The sequence below is a fragment of the Peromyscus maniculatus genome, chromosome 8 (assembly GCF_049852395.1).
Source record: "Peromyscus maniculatus bairdii isolate BWxNUB_F1_BW_parent chromosome 8, HU_Pman_BW_mat_3.1, whole genome shotgun sequence".
Lineage (NCBI taxonomy): Eukaryota > Metazoa > Chordata > Mammalia > Rodentia > Cricetidae > Peromyscus > Peromyscus maniculatus.
Window position 1 is genome coordinate 30,648,420 of NC_134859.1, and position 20,854 is coordinate 30,669,273.

The 20,854-nt window shown below is 42.8% G+C and overlaps 1 protein-coding gene and 1 long non-coding RNA gene across 2 annotated transcripts in view; both read right to left on the bottom strand.

The window, feature by feature from the left end:
- Positions 1 to 9,042, bottom strand: part of LOC121831575 (hepatitis A virus cellular receptor 1 homolog) — a 33,476-nt gene extending 24,434 nt beyond the window's left edge. The window contains exon 1 of the mRNA XM_076543976.1: positions 8,932 to 9,042. Coding sequence (XP_076400091.1) covers positions 8,932 to 9,042 — 111 coding nt within the window. The remainder of the gene's footprint in view (positions 1 to 8,931) is intronic.
- A 3,377-nt stretch (positions 9,043 to 12,419) lies between these two features.
- Positions 12,420 to 20,548, bottom strand: LOC143274560 (uncharacterized). The gene is made up of 3 exons (XR_013053246.1): positions 20,443 to 20,548; positions 19,064 to 19,100; positions 12,420 to 15,490 (listed from the first exon to the last, which is right to left on the bottom strand). It is a non-coding gene; the product is annotated as an uncharacterized LOC143274560 (long non-coding RNA).
- Positions 20,549 to 20,854: the final 306 nt, after the last annotated feature.

The window sequence follows — 20,854 nt, forward strand, 5'->3', positions numbered from 1 at the left end:
GACCAAAAGACTAAAAAGGGAGGTGGGTTAAAATAAATTATATGGTCTGTGCCTTTAAGAACTAGCCTCACAAAGAAAGGGGAGCGCTCCTTCCCACCTCCCTGCTGTGAGTGAGAGATTTGGAAGAGCCTCCCTGGAGACTTGTAAACTTAGAAAACACCATACTTTTGCATTCTGTACCTAAAGTCTTCAGTGGTGGCTTTGGGGACTGTGATCTAGGCCAGGCCAGTTTCAAGTCCCCAGAAATGATGGCGCCAGCCCCAGGAACAAAAGAACAGAGTCAGGATGTCTGATGGTAACCAATTAACCACGAGATGCCCCTCTCCAGAGATAACAAGACCAGACCCCGGAGATGAGTTGTAAAACTCCTGACAGGGCAAACAGATAAGATAAGATAAAGTCCAGGCCCGGGAAAAACTTGACCAATCAAGGATGGACCCGTACTAACCCCCTCCCCTCTAAGAAATTTTATGGGTTTTGCCTATAAAAACTAACTTCCCCAAGAAAGAGGTACTCCTCCCTGCCTCACTGTATTGGATGTAGAAATGAGTCCCTGTCTAGACTTGTATCTGCAGAATAAACCTTGCTGTTGCATTCTGGACATCCAAGGTCTTCGGTGGTCTCTTTGGGGGGTCACAATCTGGGCACAACACTAATCTAGCTCAAATACAGGTTATACAATTTTTAAGATTTTAAATATGTGTGTGTGTGTGTGTGTGTGTGTGTGTGTGTGTGTGTGTGTGTGTGAGTCACATATATGAATTCCTCTGGAGGTCATAAAAAGGCATCTGTTTCCTTAAAGCTGGATTTACAGGACATAAGTCACCTGGTGTGGATGCAGGGAGAACAGGTCATTTCCTCTAAAAGAGGGACAGCTACTCTGAAGTGTGAGGATAGATCTCCAAAGCCATGGTAAGTACTTTAAGCATTAAACAAACTCACAAACAAGTGGCCCGGGCTAGAGTCTGTTCTCAATGAAGAGCGGACTGAGCAACAGCTTGGGTTTACAATGCAGCAGGCCTGTGCTCATCCTTCCCATCCCAGCACAGACCCTGGTTCTACCAACTATGAATCAAGCATTGTGTAGACTCCTAGGGTATGACATGGTATTAGTGACTAATTTTGATAGGAGGGGTAGATTATAATAAGCTACCCAAGAAATAAACTGGACTAGGGATAAACAAATTTTATAGACAACAAATTTAAGATGAAAAGCGAAAGATATGAGGCAGGTTTCCAAACCATCAGAGAGAAGGATCCTAAAAAAGGGAACAGACATGGAATAGGTGCAGGGAGCAGGAGAACTTGGGCTGTCCTAGAAGCAGACAGGAAGCCAGCCAGTGTGGCTGAAACAGAGAGGATGAAGAGGGGTTGGCAAAGGCAGGAAAAGGCAGTCCCTCCAGGCAATGGCTGAAAGGTCCTCAACAACAGAAGAAGGTGAATGTGATTGATAATCTTTTTGCTTGTTTGTTTTCAAAATAGGGTCACTCTGGCTGTCTTGGATCTCACTCTGTAGACCAGGCTGGCCTCCAACTCACAGAGATCCTCCTGCCTCTATCTCTCGAGCACCACCAACACCTCGCCTGATAATCTTAGAGAGTGGGAATTCTTAGGCTGCCTTGTGACAAGTAAGGACAATTAGAAGACCAAGATGGAGTAGAGGCCCCCAGTTAGGACACTGATTCCTTGAACTGGGAGAGAAGAAAGGGTGTGGTGGTATTGTGTTCCCCAAAATATTGTGTACCTTAATAAACTTATCTGGGGTCAGAGAACAGAAAAGCCACTAGTTAGGCAGTGATAGCACACACCTTTAATCCTAGCATTCCAGAGGCAGAAATCCATCTGGGATCTCTGTGAGTTCAAGGCCACATTGGAAACAGCCAGGCATGGTGACTCACACCTTTAATCCCAGAAAGCGAGCCTTTAATCCTAGGGAGTGATGGTAGAAAGCAGAAAGGTATAAAAGGCGTGAGGACCAGAAACTAGAAGCATTTGGCTGGTTAAGCAGATGGCTGGTTAAGCATTCAGGCTTTGGAGCAGCAATTCAGCTGAGACCCATTCTGGTTGAGGACTGAGAGGCCTCCAGTCTGAGGAGACAAGACCAGCTGAGGATCCGGCGAGGTGAGAACTTTTAAGATTGCTTCTACAAAAGGGTGAGATGAATGAACATAAAAATCACTGGGATTCCAACAGAAAACACGTGAGAATTGCTCGGCCTAGATGATTTACTTGATGAGATTCCACTTTGGGCATCTGTTGTTGTTGCTTGTTTGTTTATTTATTTGGTCTGCAGCTCTGCTCCTCATGCACCAGCCTCCTGGCTGTTAGACTACAGGTGTGCACCCTCACACCTACTTTAACGGGATTCTCCAAACAAACTTGAAAAGCAAAACCAAAATGGAAGGGACCATGCTGAGATAAACATTTAGATTTCTAGGGACTGGAGTGTAACACAGTTGAGTGTCCAACATGGGCCCAGCCCTGTGTTCAACACCCAGCATGGTGGTCCACACCTGTAATCCCCGGCACTTGGGAAGTAAAGGCAGCATTATCAAAAGTTCAAGGTCAACAGGAACTACAAAAGACTTCGGGAACAGCCTGAAGAACAAGAGACACTGTCTCAGAAATTTTGTTTGTTTGATTACTAACATGATTGCTTTGTAAAAATGTATGCATCTAGGTATATACTCACTGCTGTATTTGTTTAGAATACGATATTGTTTTATAGTTATAGTGTTTTAAAAAGTATCACACTCGTTGACAAACCAAGTTCATCTCTAGAATTCTAAACTCAATAACATTTAAGTGCGCATAGTCTTGGTATATAGCATATATCTTTCAACCACATTGAAATGGGAAAACAATCTATGTATAGAGAATTGGTTGAATAGACCACATACATTTATTTTACCTCACAGTACACATTCATCTAAATAAAATATGCTATCCAAGAAGAAAAGGGGAGGCTTCAGTATGTGATCATTTTTGGGTAAACAGACAAACAAAGGCTTATGGGAGGTGTGCTGTGGGTCACAGGATCTCATAGATCCTAGCCTCGTGTGTCTGCTGAGTAACAGTGAAGTAGCCAGTCAGGGTTGAGATATGTTATCAATGTGAAATGCACATTGAATTCCCAATGCTTACAATGAAAGAGTGTGGATTATTCTGAGTGAATTTTCTATCTACTCTGTGTTGACATGACCAGACTCACAATGCACTCTGAATTAAAGAAAGTCTGCTCTTAAAAGTAATGTCACCTATTTCTATTTTTAGACATTTATTTATTTGTGTGAGGATGAAAGTGAGAGTGGATGCACATGTGTGTGCATGTGGTGTGGGTACCTGCAGACACAGGACAGATGAGGGTATCTAGTGTTGTCCTCTATCACTCTGCCTATTCCTTTGAGTCAGGATCTCTTCCTGAACCAAGGCTTCCTGAGTTTTTGATCAGACAGGAAGCCAGAAAAACCACAGCAATTTCTGTCTTCCCCGGCCCACTTTAACATTGGGATTCGGATGTTCCTGGGGTTGGGTCTTCTTATGTGGATGCTGAGATGCACAGTCTGGCCTTCATCATTGTGAAGCAAGTACATCTAACTGCTGAGCCATCTCTCAGGCCCTGTCGGCTATTTGCTTTCAAAATGGATAGTAGAAAATTAAAACTGCTCCTTGTGTTAGTTTTAGAAATGGTCTAGAAGTACGAAGCAATTACATAGATCTCCCTTGGCAGGGTGTAGGGATGCTAAATGGGAAAGACAGAGAATGAAGGGATCCCAATGTTAAAGTAAAACTCCACCTTTTCTGGAAGTTTGCTTGGCTGTTTTTTATTTATTTTGAGATGAGATCTCTTGTAGCTCAGGAACCTCAGTCTCTGTGGCTGAGGCTGATCTTAGACTCTTGATCTTCCTGCTCTGAAGCACCTGATTTCAAGTATGTTTGTCTTTTTACTGTATTTTGTATTTTTTTAATATTTCAGTATAGATTAGCATAATCTTTGTATGTTATTTATTTAATTACTTATTTCTATCTACTTATGTATATCATGGAACTATGTTCCCACTCCTGGTGTTTATTTCGAAACCGAGTCTCACTATGTAAACCAGGCTGACACCATACTACCAATATCCCCACCTAGTTCTAAAATTTCACTAATGTGCTGGTACTATACTCATGTGCAGTCACACCCAGTTAAAACATTCATACTTGGGAAGCCAGTCCCAGGACAGCCTGTAAGGAACATGGTTCAGTTAAAATTATCATGCTACTCTCTTCCATATTGATCAGGGTTCCATAGTGTGTACGATGCTGACATTAGAGGGAACTGGATGATTACAGGGACACTTTGGATTTTGCTGCAGATCCAAATTATTTCAGGATAAAAAGTTGAACAACAGCAACAAGGAAATAAACAATCCAAGAAGTCTCTATCTTCCCAGGCCACTGTAAAGCAATTAGCTTCATCAGGATGCCCTGCCCAGAGGGTCCTTGTGACACCTTGACTGGAAAGAAGCAGCTAGAAGGGTGTGAAATGTCAGATTTCAGAGTCCTTACCTGAACTTCCAGGATGGTGAGGCTGCTGCATGTGTATCAGGAACTTTTAGCCTGAGGAGGATGGTAGATGTCATTGTTGGAAGGAACAGTGAAAACTGCAGAGAACTTCACTGAGGCCTGGAGCAGACAGGCCTTGATGCCCCTCACCCTCAGCACTGAGTCTTCCTTCCAACACAGCTCAGTCAACTCCAGGTCAGGAGAGTTCAGCTAAAGTCTATGGCGAACTTTACCATAACCAAATTACCCCAGCCCAGCAGGGGGTGATGATGTAGAAGTCTGCTATTGAACAAACACATAGGAAACAGTTTCCTAGATCTGCCCAGTCACTCTCACTTTTTTTCTGAAGATTTTTATGTCAAGTTCAGCTCACAGCTGAGCAGTAATGACATCAGTATGTCATAGATGGCAGGAGAGAGACACAGGGATGGTCATAGCAATGATGCTTGTAACAGCACATGTTGGCAGCATGCCAAATGTCTACCTGTGGGAAACTAGGTAAATAAGTGTGATATATTCATGATATAAATCATGAACCTGATTGATCAACCTAGTGTAGAATACTCTCAGCCACAATGCTACTGAGAAAACCAAGGTGCAGATCCAAACATGTAAAAAGGTTCTTCTGTGTGCCTGTATTTCCATGAAAGAGCAAAGTGTGTAGAAGCTTTTTATTGTTGGACTCTAGGAGAGGGGAGCATGGGAATGGGAATAGTTGGGAAAGGCAATTATAATTCCATACACATCTTACATGGCTTGACTGTTTTCCTATATAGTCATTTACATATAAATTCATTATAAAGTAATTAATGTTAAATAATAAAACAAAATGAACAAGATTCTTATTTGTCAAGTGTCTTTATTCACTGTGTTGAGAGAGACAGGGATACATAAAGACAACACAATGCGTACCACAGAGATGGAAATTGATTCGTTGATTAGGTGACTCCATTTGTGCTAGAAAACAGACCATATGCTCAAATCCCAGATAGGTATGCCATTTTTTCTGACTGTCAGCTTCCCTTAGCCCATCACTGAATGTTCACAGAACTGTCCACAATTCTCCCCATCGTGGTGGTTCTGAACAGGAAGACTGTTCAGAATAGTGCATGGGAACTGAGAGCAGGGCAATCTCACGGATTCTGACTCCAACCAACAAGCCTGGAAGCCCTGCAGTTCTTTGCATCCAGTCTGGCCTCCAACTAATATTATGCAACCCAGGCTGGGATGAAAATCATAGCAGTCCTGCCTCAGCTTCCTGAGAGCTAGGTTTACTGGTGTGAATCACTATCCCTGACATGTTTGGTGTTTTGAGAAAATGTCTCATTGCTTAGAATGATCTGGAAATTGCTTATGTAGCTCAATCTGACCTCACCCTTTTAATTCTCCTGCCTCAATCTCCTGAGTTTCAGGATTATAGCCATGTGAAATCATAGTAAGTATTAGGTGCATATTATATACACGACATAATAATAAACCATATTTCCAGAGCCGTGAGAAAGTATACATACCTCTAATGGTGACATTAGACTCCCGTCTATTTATCTATGAGAAAAATTAAAACTTGGATTTCCCATGATTTGATTCCCTCAGGGAAGGAAGAAAAGTGACATTTTTAGTTACAATAAAATAAACATGATAAGGTGCTTCTAAATTAAGTCCCCTCTTTTAATTTTATAATTCTATTCTTCTCATAGAAGTCATTTTAGTAACCAAGATAGAAGCCCATTTCCTGAATTACCAGTGATTGTCTTTCATGAACACAAGCTTTAAAGAAAACATGAGGGCTGGAGAGATGGCTCAGAGGTTAAGAGCACTGACTGCTTTTCCAGAGGTCCTGAGTTCAATTCCCAGCACCCACATGGTGGCTCACAACCATCTGTAATGAGATCTGGTGCCCTCTTCTGGCCTGCAGTCATATATGCTGTATACATCATAAATATATAAACCTAAAAAATGTTTCTAAAAAAAAGAAAACATCAAAGTCTAACGTGTCCATATTTGAGAACACTCCCCACCGCCTTGAGAGACTAGCATGATGTCAACAGTGAGTGTGAACAGAGACAGCTCCAGGGCTGTCCTCTGCACTAATGGTGGCAAGTGGGGACACCAGATGAGCTGACACAGAAAATAGTCCTGGTGGTTAACGGGTGTCCAGTGTGGTCATATCCAGTTGCTGTCTGCTGCAGTAGCTCAGGGCTTGTATGTGCCACCCAGGGTGACCCTATGTCTCAAGTGTCCACTATCGAATCTAGAAGGTACCCTCTACAGAGGGAGGCTACTCTATATTGTTCATAAATGTATTCTCCCATTCTGTGGGCTCTCTTCATCTTATTTATTTATTTATTTATTCATTCATTTATTTATTTTTGTTCCTCTTTCTACTTATTTTTGTTATACTTAAAATATTTTATTTTTAATTTATTCCTTGGTAACTTCTTACATGAATACAATATTTAGATCCTATTTGCTTCCCATTCTCAAACTCCTCTATAATTCCTACTCATTCTTGAATTCTTCAGGAACACCTGATCCTCCTTCCACTTCATTTTTTTTTTTTTTAACTTTTCAAGACAGGGTTTCTCTGCGTTGCCCTGGCTGTCCTGGCTGTCATGGAACTGTCTTGGTAGACCAGACTAACCTCAAACTCAGAGATCCACATTCTGTTCCCCAAGTGCTGCAATTAAATGCATGTGCCACCACACCCAGCTTCACATATATTTTTATTAACCCAGAGACTAATTACTGTGGTCCGTTTGCACATGCATACAGGCCCATCCACAGGAGAATGGATAACCTACCGGGTGCTATATAACTGAAGAAAATTGACTCTCCTTCCCTAAGGATTTCTCAAATGCTCAAAAGCTCAATTATTCATGGGCTCAGGCATCTTTCCCTGGCCATGCTGTCTTGGACTCATGCAGGTCTTGTCAGGCAACTATAGTTGCTGTGTCTCCTAAGTGAGACGTCTCCATCACGTTCAGAAGACACTGTTTTGCAGCAGTCCACCCCAACCTCTAGCTCTTACAATCTTTCCACCTCCTCTTCCACGATGTTCTCTGAGCCTTGGGGAGAATGGGTGTGATAAGGATGTCCAGTTGAGGGCTGAGCTGCACAATCACTTATTTCCTACACTTTAACCAGGTGTGAGTCTCTGTATAAACCACCATCTTAATACTAAATGCCTTTGAAAGAATAGCTGTAAGTTTCCCCAAGGCTCTAGGATTTCCCCAGCCATGGGTTCTTCACCAGGATTACAATACCACCCTCTCCATATTCTTGATAGCATTCTTTGTCTAAAGGTTTACTTTTTTTACTAAAAAAGGTTTATTTTTTACTAAAGGTTTACATTTTGACAAAATCCAACTTAACTATTATTTCAATTGTTCATGCTTCCAGTATTATAACCAAGAACCATTTCATAATAAAAAATATTGAAATTCTTCCTTAAAAAATGTAAACCCTTCTTGTATGGCAAATACAAAATAAAAATCAAGTGAAAGCTTTAATAAATGTTGGGTAGATCAGTGGCAGTATAAAACAAATCCAGGCTGCTGTAAGCCACCTTGCCCTCTGTGCTGGCTGCCCTGCCGGTACCCCGGGCATGCCCACGGGCAGCACTGTGGCCCATGCTGACAGCACTGGACTAGGGTGGCATTTCGGCAAGGCTGTCAGGTGGTAGAGGACCAGCTGTATTGAGCAAGGACGTGCTCCTTGACTCAACAGGGCATCTCTGCCATATGTGCTGCCGTGGCTGTGTATCTAGTTCGTCTCTCCACCACGCAAGCTGCGCCATTCCCCCATCTTTTTGTTCCCCTTGCTCCACAGTGTGAAATTTCCATCTTGTGGCAGGAGAGATGCTCAGAGTGGGCATCATGCACAGCCTGGAAGTTCCAAAATCCCAGTCTTTACAACAATGAACAATAGATGCCCCCAGAATCTGCTCCACCCACTGTCTCAGGCTCAGTGGTACCAAACTCCAGTCTTACTGATAGTTGATGAGGTCTGTCAGGACTCTGAGGCAAGGCTCTCTCTCATTCCTTTGTTTCCAACCTGAACCCAGCCTCCTGATGTCTGTACCAGTCAGTGCCTGCCTGGGCCTCATGCTTTCCACAGCTGTATCTCTGGGCCTTCCCTCACTGTAGACTGGAAGGCTAACCTGAAGCCTGTGTTTCAAGATGGCTCCTGGCTGAGGAACTCTGAGTCACAAGGTGGGCAAAATGGGATTTTTCTCTACACTGAGCCATCTGCCAGAGGAATCAGTCCAGTCAACACCCACAGCTGTGTTTGAGGCTTGTGAGGGCTGTGGGCTTGTCCTGTGGAAGGACAGCCCATCTCTCCTCTGGCTTTGCTTTGGAAGCAGTTTCTACTTCCTCTCCTTACCAGGAAAGTGCACAGCTGAGACCCACGGTTTCCATACTTCTCTTTTTGCTTGCCCTTTTCATTCTCCCTTTCAGAGAACCTTTTCCTTTCCTGGTGGACTTCTGAAGCCATGTATGTCCTTATTTGAGATAAAGTTTGTTTTTTTCTTATTGTAATTAACTTCTTCACAGGCTCACAAGGATGTAGTCTCTGGTTGACCATCTAACCTGGAAGTCTCTCCACTCCTTGATGCTTACCCAAACCAGTTGAAAACCAACCAAACAAACAAGCAAAAACCCTGCACCTGAAATCTTACAGCAGCTTAGCTGAGTTTCCAGAACTTGGAAGCTCCCAAACTGTCTCCCAACAGCAGATGAATCAATGAGCTTTAGTACACTCAGACAATGAAATGAATGTATTCATCTATGAAGTCAGCTCTGCTGGGCATGATCATGCATACCTGTTATCCCGGGACTGAAGACTCTGAGGCAGGAGGATCACAAGGTAGAGGCTAGCCTACTATATAGGAATAAGCCATGTCAAAACAGTAAAAGCCCAGGGCTGGACAGAGAGCTCAGTGGTCAAGGGCACTTGCTGTTCTCACAGGAGACACTGATTATGTTTTCAGCACCCTCATGAGGTGATTCACAGTTTCAGGGCATCCCACCCTCTTTTCTGGCCTCCTTGGGCAGATGCACATACCCACCCACATACACATTAATAAGAATAAACAAAAAAATTAAAAGTAAAAGGACCAAACAGACAAACCATTAAAAAAAAGAGAAGAGGAAAAATGATGGTAGAGATTTGGGAGAGGGAGGGATGACTGGGTGGAACACAGTGTTTCCAGGCCCGTCACTCTGTTCTCTATGAGGCAATAGTAGTGGACACTTGTCATTATACAATTGTCAAAACTCAGGACGCACTACAGCAAGGGAAAGAAGCCATGGACTTACCGTTGACAGTTGTGCCCATGTTACCTCATCAGTTGTGATATATGTGCCATGATGATGGGGATGCTGATGCCCACGGAGCTCTCTCCCTTCTCTGCCCCCTCCTACTCCTTCCCCCCACCCCAGTGATGAGTCTGTCTGTGTGTGTTGGATGGGGAAGGTGGGTTTATGGAGAATCTCTGTCCTTTAAACCCAGTTTTGCTGTGGGTCTAAAACTATTCTTTTTTTATGTTTTAAAAGACAGGGCTTCTCTCTGTGTAGCATTGGAGCCTGCCCTAGAACTTGCTCGGCAGACCAGGCTGGACTCAAATGCACAGAGATCCACCAGTCTCTGCCTCCTGAGTGCTGAGATTAAAGGCACGTGTCATCATAACCCGGCCTAAAACTATTCTTAAGAAACAAATACTATTAAAATATAACTTGACCATCAAAGTATTTTTAGGCTCCTAGAGGTGCAGGAACTGGTGAAGACAGCCAGTCTGTATCAGCATTCTGCTGATGGAATAGAGAATACGGGTAACCTTCAAGCATTTCCTCATAGCACAGTGGGGATTTTCTTTCATTGCTTTTCTTTTAATGGTTTTTATGTGGAAACATTGAATCCTTTGAAGGCCCAGGGACAAAGTCACCTAACAGCTGTGCCTCAGCTTCTTGGCCAGCCTCACAAAGACATGGGAGCACTCAGACCTTCCCAATACTATCTCCTGAAAGTCAGACACTGGACAGATCTGCTGTCACAGGCTTCATGGCCTTTCCTCTACTTGGTTGTACACTGTCCTCACCCATTGTTGATATTGTCCTGTTTCATGTTGTGTATTTTATGTTCTTCGGCAGGAGTTAACTAAGACATCCTGAAAGCATCCTGTCTTCAGTCCTCTCCCCTCCTAGGCTTCCTAAGTCAATGGGTTTTTCTCCAAGCCACACACATAAATCATCTAAATTGAAACACTCAGGACACCAACAGCTGGCACCTGAGATCCAGTTACCGGGTCAGTGGGCAGTTTTCAGCTCTCCAGTGACTCAGCTGAGCAGCCAGCGTTGCAAACTACAGGTCTTGATGAGCCCTTGACATTTCCCCAAACTTCTACACTCTCCTCTGGCTAATCACAAAAGCAAAGTGACATGAATGTATGAAAGAGAATCATAAATATAAACACATGGAAAAATTAAAATTAAATAAATGATATTTATAAGTATTACTAATTTATCTATTTGAAATAAATAAATAAAATTAAACAAATAAAAAATTAAATAAATAAAAATTATAATACCACTTTTAAAACCAAATTGCAGACCATCATAACCCCTATACCATCATCACCTCAAAGCCAGAAGTTTGGTCTCAGCTCCTACTGAACACAAAGTAGTTAGGGCCAAGTTTCCTATCCCATGTCTCTTCTTCAGGCTCCTTCTTAGGCTTAGATGACCACACAGCTGTAGATTACCATTTTCCTTCCCTTCCTTTCTAGAAAACTATTATAATCTCCAATATAAGATGCTGTGTAAATAATCTACTCTTTGCCTACTGCCCCAAACCCAAACCAAGCTAGCTACCCTAGAACCATGCTGCTGAAGCAAATCTGGTATTCACAGCCTGTACTAGGTAGCAGGTATAAATCTTTAGTATATTAAAGTGCTGTTTTCCAAGAGTGGGACTCCTCCCAAACAGATGTGCTCCTGGGTCCCTTTTCATCCAGCCCTGTTAGACTCTCTGTCCATTTCTCCAGTCTCACTCCTTTCCACCCTCCTCCTTCCCTTGATGGCAGACAGACTGAATCTTTAGTCCTGGGGACACAGCTTCCTCTCTGAATACTCCAGCTTCCCCCAGTGCAGGGGTGTCTCTTCATGGTAGATTTCTTTCAGGAGACATTCCCTTGGCTACACATGCCTTTGGTTTCATCTCTAATATCACTCTTTCCTAGGGCCGGTCCTGAGAATGGGCTAAAGCTGTTCCCTCTGACACAGAGATTCCCTGCAGCGCTGTCACTCAGCAGACAGTTGTAGCAGCCACAACTACAGGGTGTGACTGGTTCCCAAGGGGGAGACTAGATTCTAAGGTCTCTGCTCATCCCTCATGCCAGTTTCCTAGTCCCAAATGTCATGATTGGGAAGCTAAGTGTTGTCTTGACATCGTCTTCTCGGAATGAATCAGCAGGTTAATGGACCAAAATTGATGTCCTTTTCCATCTATTCCCTCCTGTCCTGCAGCTTCTCAGGAACTAGACTTCATCTAGGACCCTAGCCCCAGCCCTGGGAAGGATACCTAGTGCCTGATTAAATCATGGAAAATATTAACACAATATACCCATGTCCTGTGAGCCTACACATAGTAAGGTGGAGATGTCTGGACCAAAGGAATTGGTGAGCTTGAAAAAATAAATGTGAAGTCAGTTTTTCAAAGTGAAGAAACAGTTTCTGTTAGTGAAAAGTGCACATGGCTGAAGTCAGACAACCACTCAATAGCCCATCTTCATTCCTCTCCTATTTATGAACACAGCTCTCAGAGAAGGACTGCTTCATAAGATGTGTCAAGTTTCATAAAGTTTAAATGTACAGTCAAGATGGGCATGCCACCACATAGTTTTAATCCCAGAGCTCAGAATTTAAAGTCAAGAGAATCTCTGAGACATTGAGACCAGCCTGGTCTACATAGGGAGTTCAAGGCAACCTGGGGCTATACAGTGAGACCATATCTCAAAAAAAAAGTATAATTGTTAAGTTATTAACAACTCCACAGCAGATTATAGGTAACAAACTCATTGGTCTATTGAAATTTAAGGATTAAAAGAAAATTCAGTAAAATCAACAAGACTGATACTTTAATGGGATTATTAACAAAATTCATCTTGGATATTTCTCTCAGTCCTCTCAACTGACGATTTTTTTTTATAGTATAAACAAAACCACAAATACCAACTATATCAAAAGGAAACATGATTATTTAAAGATGTATCAGACACATACAAAGTAGATTCCTGGTTGTAAAAATATAAAAATCATTGCCTCAGCTCTAACTCAACATCTACAACATCTACTAGGGTTGTGATGCGCATTCTGGAATGGTTTCCACTGCTGAAAGACTTCTCACCAATCACCTCTCATCAATGACCACTGTCCACCAAGGTAAGTGTGGACATGATAACAGCAAACAGACATGGAGATAACCCTATTGTTACTCCTGACAGTTAGCATTGGAGCCCATATATATGACCTGTTTTCCACTGAGTCCCACGTGCTGTCACAGAATGTCACCATTCACCATGATCCTAAGTTCAAGCAAGATTTGGAAATGCTAGGTGGGACAGCCAGACATATTTCCAGACCCCTTCATGTCTATCAGGTATCTCTAGGAAGACTGAAGAGCAGAGCAGATATCACAATCTCAGAGCCCTGCAGTCACCAGGCAGGAATCAGGAAGGAGACAGGAGAATGCAGGGGTGGATGGCCCCATCTAGTGGCCTCATCCCTCTAGAACCCAGGCTGATCTTGACAAATCTTTCTAGAAAAGCTACAAATCTAGGCTGTCATTGCAAAAGGTCTGTTTTGATGTGTGGTTGCCTCAGATTTAAGAAAATTAAGAAATTAAGAAACAACACTGTATACCAAAGAAATCCGGTCTCAAACAACCAAAACATAAAGTGTAGAAAAAGAAAAAAGAATAAATCACTGTAGTTTAAACATAATCATTTTTAGAGCAGACAAAAGAGAAGTTCCATTTGGCAAACCCAGAATGCAACTTCCCACCATCTGTGCTCCTCAAGAAAGCCCCAATCAGACACATATTTATTTCCTAGAACTCTGTGGAACAGCAGTGGACTGTGGACTGAGATCCAGCATCCTGCTCTCCTATGGGCTGAGTGTCTCTAACTGGAGTCATGACTTACTCACACTGAAAGAGAAATTAATACCCTCTTGAAAATCTGCTCTTCTCAACAACCAAACTGGAGACAAATACACCAATAAACCAACACAACAGACTTTGTAACTCTAGCAAAACCAAATATTTCCTTGATTGTGACAAACTGATCCACTATGAAAAATGCTTTGTCTTTCTGAAATAAATTTAAATCTGAAGAAAACTATAAATTTAGAACTCTGAACGAAGCCAGTGAAAGTCCCAAATTCAGTCAACTCCTGGAATAGGACTTCTCTCATCCAGAGAGCCTGTGTCCTGCTCCCCACTTTCCCTCAATGACCCCACTGATCTCTCATCAATGACCACTGTCCACCAAGGTAAGTGTGGACATGATAACAGCAAACAAACATGGAGGTTACTCTATTGTTACCACTGATAGTATTGAAGCCCATATAAATGACTTGCTTTCCAATGAGTGCCACATGCTGTCACAGAATGTCACTAGTCACCATGCTCCTGAGTTCAAACAAGATTGGAAATGCTAGGTGGGACAGCCAGACAGATTTCCAGACCCCTTCATGTCTATCAGGCATCTCTAGGAAGACTGAAGAGCAGAGCAGACATCACAATCTCAGAGCCCTGCAGTCACCAGGCAGGAATCAGGAAGGAGGCAGATGAGAGGACTATGGCCATTTCTGCATTGTCTCCTTCCAGCACCTAATTCAGAGTCCAGTGGGTGAGGACAGGACAATGAGCACCAAGTCAGACTGCAGTGGAAACAGCACTAATGAACTCAGTCCTTGGTCCATTATTTTCTTCCCTGATGTCTGCCTGGTCCATTCTCACCATGGCAACCTCTCCTGACAGGCAACACCCATCCTTATTCTAAGATTAGCCACATAATAATGCATCATATTTCCAGAGCTATGAGAAAGTATAACCAACTCTAATGGTGACATTAGAGTTCCTTCTATTTATCTTTTAGGGAAATTAAAACCTGCACGTTCCCATTTTACCCCTTGGGGGAGGGTAAGGGAAGTGACATTTCAAATTACAATAAAATATTTAACATGATCATCAAATACTTGTAAATTCAGGATGCCCCTCTCACCTGTGCTTATAAATTATTTATTTTTATTTTACGTGCATTGGTGTTTTGACTGCATGTATGTCCGTGTGAATATTCTGGATCCCCTGGAACTTAAGTTACAGACACTTGCGAGCTGCCACGTGGGTGCTGGGAATTGAACCTGGGTTTTCTGGCAGAGCAGCCAGTGTCCTTAACCACTGAGCCATCTCTGCAGCTCCTACTTTTTTCTTTTTTAACTTTTCAATCCCATTCCTCCCTTATTAGTTTTAATAACCAAGGCAGCAGGCTATTTCCTATATTATTGATGATTATGTTCATCAAAGGAAACACAACATTCTAAAATGTTCATGTTTGAGAGAATGCGCTGTAGTGTGTGGAGAAACTGAGGCAGTGTGAACATAAGAATTACGATGATGTTAACAGAGAGTTTGAGTACAAACAGCTGAGGGTCACCCTCTCCACCACTGCTAGATGAACTGACACAGAAAATAGCCCTGGAGCTGTAAAGGATGTTTGCACTGTCCAGTCCGGTTGCTGTCTTTTCAGTCTCAGAGGGCCCCAGGGACGCATTCTGTAGGAAAATGACTGTCTTCATTTATGTAGACATTGTCTTCAACTCATGGCCACACAACCACTGTGTTCTGTAAAGCTCCCATCTTAGAGACACGGAATGCTACCAAGCTGTAGAGAGAGATGTTGAAGAAAGAACAAGAGGTCACCTTTCAGGTCTGAGCAGGACTTTCATTTACGATGTATGCTCAGGACTTCAGGAGCCCCAGTCACAAAAACTGTAATAGTGAACAATGCCACACAGGACCCTGGCAATCCACACAGGCCCCTGGCATTAAGTAGTGGAAAAGATTTTTTTTCTTGCTTTTTGTTTTTGTAATAAGCATCAGACTAACTAAGAATTTTTTAAAGCAGCACATATATATCCAATATACTAATATAATAAAACACAAAAGTGGGAGATCTAGAGACACATGTCTAGGCATTAAACCAAGGCACCATATCAGGGTGTTTATTTGGAACTGGGCTAGGAAATGGACGACTTGAGTATTTACTTTGCACTGTGACACTTTAGAAAGGGTTAGGAGAGCCTGTGACCTGAGTGAGATCCCTAGGGCCCTTGGAAAGGCAGAAGGAAAGAGCTCCAGTGTTGTCCTGACCTCCACAGGTGCCACAGAACATGCGAGCGTGCATATGTGTGTGTGTGTGTGTGTGTGTGTGTGTGTGTGTGTGTGTGTGTGATACACACACACACAAATCATGCACACAATAATACAAAGTTTTCTTTATTTAAAAAGAGAGAGTTTTGAAACCTGCACAGCATATACATCCCCTGACACTAGCATGGAGTAGAAAGACATTTAAACAACACAGCAGTGTCTTTACACTGTAGGTGGTGGTCTGTGGCACAATTTCAAAGATTACTCTTTGACACATATTTGCAAATGTCACAAGCACACAAACATCAGGCACTGGACCGAAAGGAATTCTGGGAGAGCACTGCAGGTGTTTGTGGCTGGCCCACTCCAACAGCTGTGGGAGGGGCTTCACTTGCAGAGCTCATCCTGTGCCCCTGTTCATCAGGGCAGGCACAGTGGACTAACATTTGAGCTTCTAGAACTCATGGAGGGGCAAACCAGAGAAGAAAATAGAGGACCTCTGGGATGATGTTTTGACACAGTGGGGTTTTGTCGTTTGTGCACAGTGGCCATTTCTACTACTGAAATGCAGAACCAAAATGAGCATCTCCAGTCGGCCACATAAGGAACATGCCTGTGCTGAGAATTACACAGAACAAGAGAGATCCAGCTCCACTCTGTCTGGGACAGTCACACATGTAGGGAAAGAGTGTAGGGTCAGGACACTCCTGAGTCAGTGTGTTATAACTGACAGAGAAAGTCATGAGAGAATGTCCAGAGTGTGTCATGTAGTAGTTAGTTTAGTTTTGTGGCTTTTTTTCTTGCTTTTGATTTATTTGTTTGTTCATTCATTCATTCATTCAATTCATCCATCCACTTGGTTTTGTCAGGGTCTCACTATGTTGCACTGGCTATCCTGTAAATTCCTACATAGACCAGACATTCTTGGACTCATAGAGATCCACCCACCTCTGTCTGCTGAGTTGGAATTAAAGGTGTGAGTCTCCACACCTGGAGTTATTTACTTATTTTTAGACTGGGCAGGGCATTGGTAGAAGTCTGGGCTGGACATTAACTTACAGTACTCCTGCCTTAGCTTACTGAGTGTTGAGATAACAGGGGTGTGCCACCTCACCCAACTTCTCCCCCTCTTCTTTCTGTGTTGTGTTTTCTCCAATGTTTTCTTTTATATTAAGTGATTAAAATGTAACATTGGGGGCTGAAGAGATGACTCAGCAGTTAAGCATGGTCCTTGCACAAACAGGAGAACCAGAGTTCAGATGCAGGCCCCCAGGTGACAGGTAGAATATCGCCTGCATCCCTGTAACCCAGCACTGAGGGAGACAGAGGCAGGAGGATCACTGGGGCTTTCTGACCTTGCAAAGCAAACAATGTGAACTGCAGGTCCAAGGGAGACTCTGCCTTAAAGGACAAAGTGAGGATAGAGAAGGACACTCCCTGTCCTCCGCTGGCCTCCAGGCAGGTGTACTTGAACACACTCATGCCTGTCCTCTCCATGTCCTGTCCCTGTTTCTGCCCCCACCTCTGCATATCCCTACACTTATCTTTCTCTCTCATATACACAAGTAACAAGTTTAAATTAAATTTTTGAAAAAAAAAAGATACTTTACTAACAGGAACAAGACTAAAATCATGCTGTGTTCATCCAACTCTTACAATTATTTCCATTCTATATTCAGAAAGTTCAATTTAAGAGATATATCAGTTAGATTTACAAGCATGGGATTCAGAGGTTGAGGCCAGTGTAGTGTGACCTCATATTTATGGACCTGTTTTTGATCTATAGGATGAGGCTAATAGTAGTTCCTATCTTATAGATTTATTGCTGTGAAGGGAAGGTAATATGGACACTCATTAAGAATTAACTGTGTCAGACACTTCTAAGGACCCAACACTGGACAAGGCCCAGTCTATGGCTGGGCTCTTGTGCTTAACACAGACACAGGTAAGTCTATGGAGGCAGCCTGAAGGACATGGAATTAGACTGAAAGGCATAGTCCTGTGGACAGCCAATCTTTAGACAAATTAAATAGACTAGATTGTTATAAACATGTTGCACAGAGGAGGTACAGGGGGCTGACACTGGAGAGACTAACAGAGCTCCCCAAGTGTAGTAAACTGAGGAGCCTGTAAGACATACAGAAGTTTAGGGAGTGAAGGGGGCTGGTGTGGAGTGTGGAGACACTGGCCGTACCACAGTCCAGTTACACTCCCGGCAGTCTCAGAAATGATCTTCCTCTAAATCCTCTGCTCCCTAGGGCTTCCTGGAACAGCCCACCCCCTAATCCTGTCATCCCCATCATTCTTGCCTGAAAGAACCTCAAAGGACCTTTCTACTACCTTACATGCTGTGATACACTTCATCAGTTTGTAATAGAATAGGAACTCAGTGAAATAAAACATTGAGGAAACAAGAGTGGATCAATTCAACTCCTTCAACACCAGCTCCAGGAAGCAAAACTTAGAACTCAGCGACTACCTATAAGAGATGAGGATCAAGGGCCTTCTGTTCCTGTCCTACCGTAAATGCAGGAAATACAGATTGTAGAAAATATCTCTGAAAAATGAGGGCAACAAGAAAGGGACTCATTAAACTTTCTTTGGGGATCAAACTTATAGAATGGGGGGCCAAGCATTGTGGAACACACCTATAATTCCAGAGTGAAAGCATCTGAGGCAGGAGGATTGTTAGTTCCAGCCTGGCCTAGGCTACATAGGAAGTTCCAGGCCAGTCTGAACTACTTAGTGAACCCTATCTCAAATCAACCAACTAATCAATGAATCTATTAGTAAAGAATGATTTAGTAACAAAAGAAAGCATAGAGATCTAGGATGTGGTGGCACATGCCTTTAATTCCAGCATTCAAGAGACAGAGGCAGGTGGATATCTGTGACTTTGAGGCCAGTCTAGTCTGCAGATCCAGTTCTGGGACCCATAGAGCTCACAAAGGAAACCCTGTCTCAAAAAATTAAAAAAAAAAAAAACAACAACAGAAAGATAAAGGGGGGGGGGTGGAGAGAACACAGAGAGACATTCTCAAGATTGTTAGTTTAAAAAGAATCAACACAATGCACACCAGCTTACCTTAGAGACCCCGACTTCTTTTTCATAAGGATGTACCCTAAATTAGGGTAGGAAGAGGTAGGAGAAATTGAAAAAATTGAACATGTTATCAGAAACATTCATGATAATTTCTCCTAATCAAGGATCTTGTTTCTGTTTTTCATTGAACTGTCCCTCTGGTAACTTTGGGTAATTCCTTCCTGCACCCTGCAGGAAGAATATTCTTTCCACTCACTGTCGGGGATATTCATCCACATGGCCTAATTTGATAGAATGAGATTAGTAAATTATTGTTCACCGAGACAAGCAATAGGCTGCTAGAGAACAAGTCCGTAAGGGAGGAATAAACAATTTTGGACTAAGGAAGGGACAACATTTGTGGAATTTTACTCCATTATTACATAATTCTCCCATTCAGACATGATCTGATATGTAGCCCAGGCTAGCCACAGACTTGTAAATGCTGGTGTAATAAACATGACACTAGATCCACCTTAAATAATGATTTAGGATGAACAGTTTTAAATAATGAAGGGAAACATCTGAACTCTGACCGGCATATTCTTATTCCCCACTTCCTGTGAAACGGGTCAGTGATGGGCTCAGGCATGGTGTTCTGTAAAGTCCATGGCTGAAGTTCTTACACAGGGAATGGACTACGCAGAGAGAAACACTGTGTGCACATGAACAACTCATGGAGAGGGCCACGTAGGCCTGGGTGCCACCTTCAAATAGTCTGTTCCAGCATTAGTCAGGGGCACCCAAATAATGTCTCATTTGCCTAATCTACTATGTTCCAGGACATTCAACAATATCATCATGGGAAACAAGCGAGATCCCAAGGGTGGGAAAGGAGAGAACACCTCAAAGTTCTTACAGTGTTCTAAAAATTCTCAAACCTATCCAAAATCTCTTGTGTCATATTATGTAATTTATTTTATGGAAACTATAATGTTTCCCTTTCGATGGCAACAACTGAAAGACGAAGGACAGAGTTGGGAACAGGAGTGCAGGCAAGCACTGCAGCCTATCCCTGTGAGCCCAGCACTTGGATATTTAGGCAGGAGGATCTGGAGTGGAAGGTCATCCTCAGCTACCTCTTAAGGTCGGTACCAGTACGGACAACAGGAGATCAAGTTTTACAGAGTAGGAATCTTTGGAGACATAGCAGCAATGGTTCAAGATCACTGAACAAGAGTGCTCACCAGGTGCCAGAAATCACCTGCAGAGTTTTGTGGGTCCTAACACATCCCTTGGGGAGTAGATGTTTACTATGTGTGTCTTGGATCTGGGGATACTGAAGCCATGTGAACTCAAAACTCCTGTGACTTGTGTACTTGCTAAAGACAGTCAGAGAACCCTGGCTCTCCTTCTCTGGGGACAGTTGTGAAATTACTTACTGGTGACAGCCAGGGTACACACAAACAGCAGCAACAGCAGGGCAGCCATGGAGATGCCCACATAGAAGCCAGTATTCGTGTTCTTCTGCCGCTCCTGTGAAAGGATCGATTCCTAAGAAAACAATAAATAAAACAACAGTAGCAATAAATAAACAGCAGTAAACACAGGGGCAGCAAGTGAGAGGAAGAGAAAACACATGCTTGACCTTAACCTAGACTCTAGGTCCTAGAGCTTAGTCTTTATTGGCCTGTGGCTAGTCTGGAATATACAGGAAGAACCAAGGATCTGAGGTGGTAATGGGCAGAGCAACTCCAAGACAGTGTGAAATCGGTGTCTTTGATGATGGTGGAAGTGTATTCTGTGTTGTTCGAGGTGATTACATGGATGGATACCTCAGTTACAATTTTAACT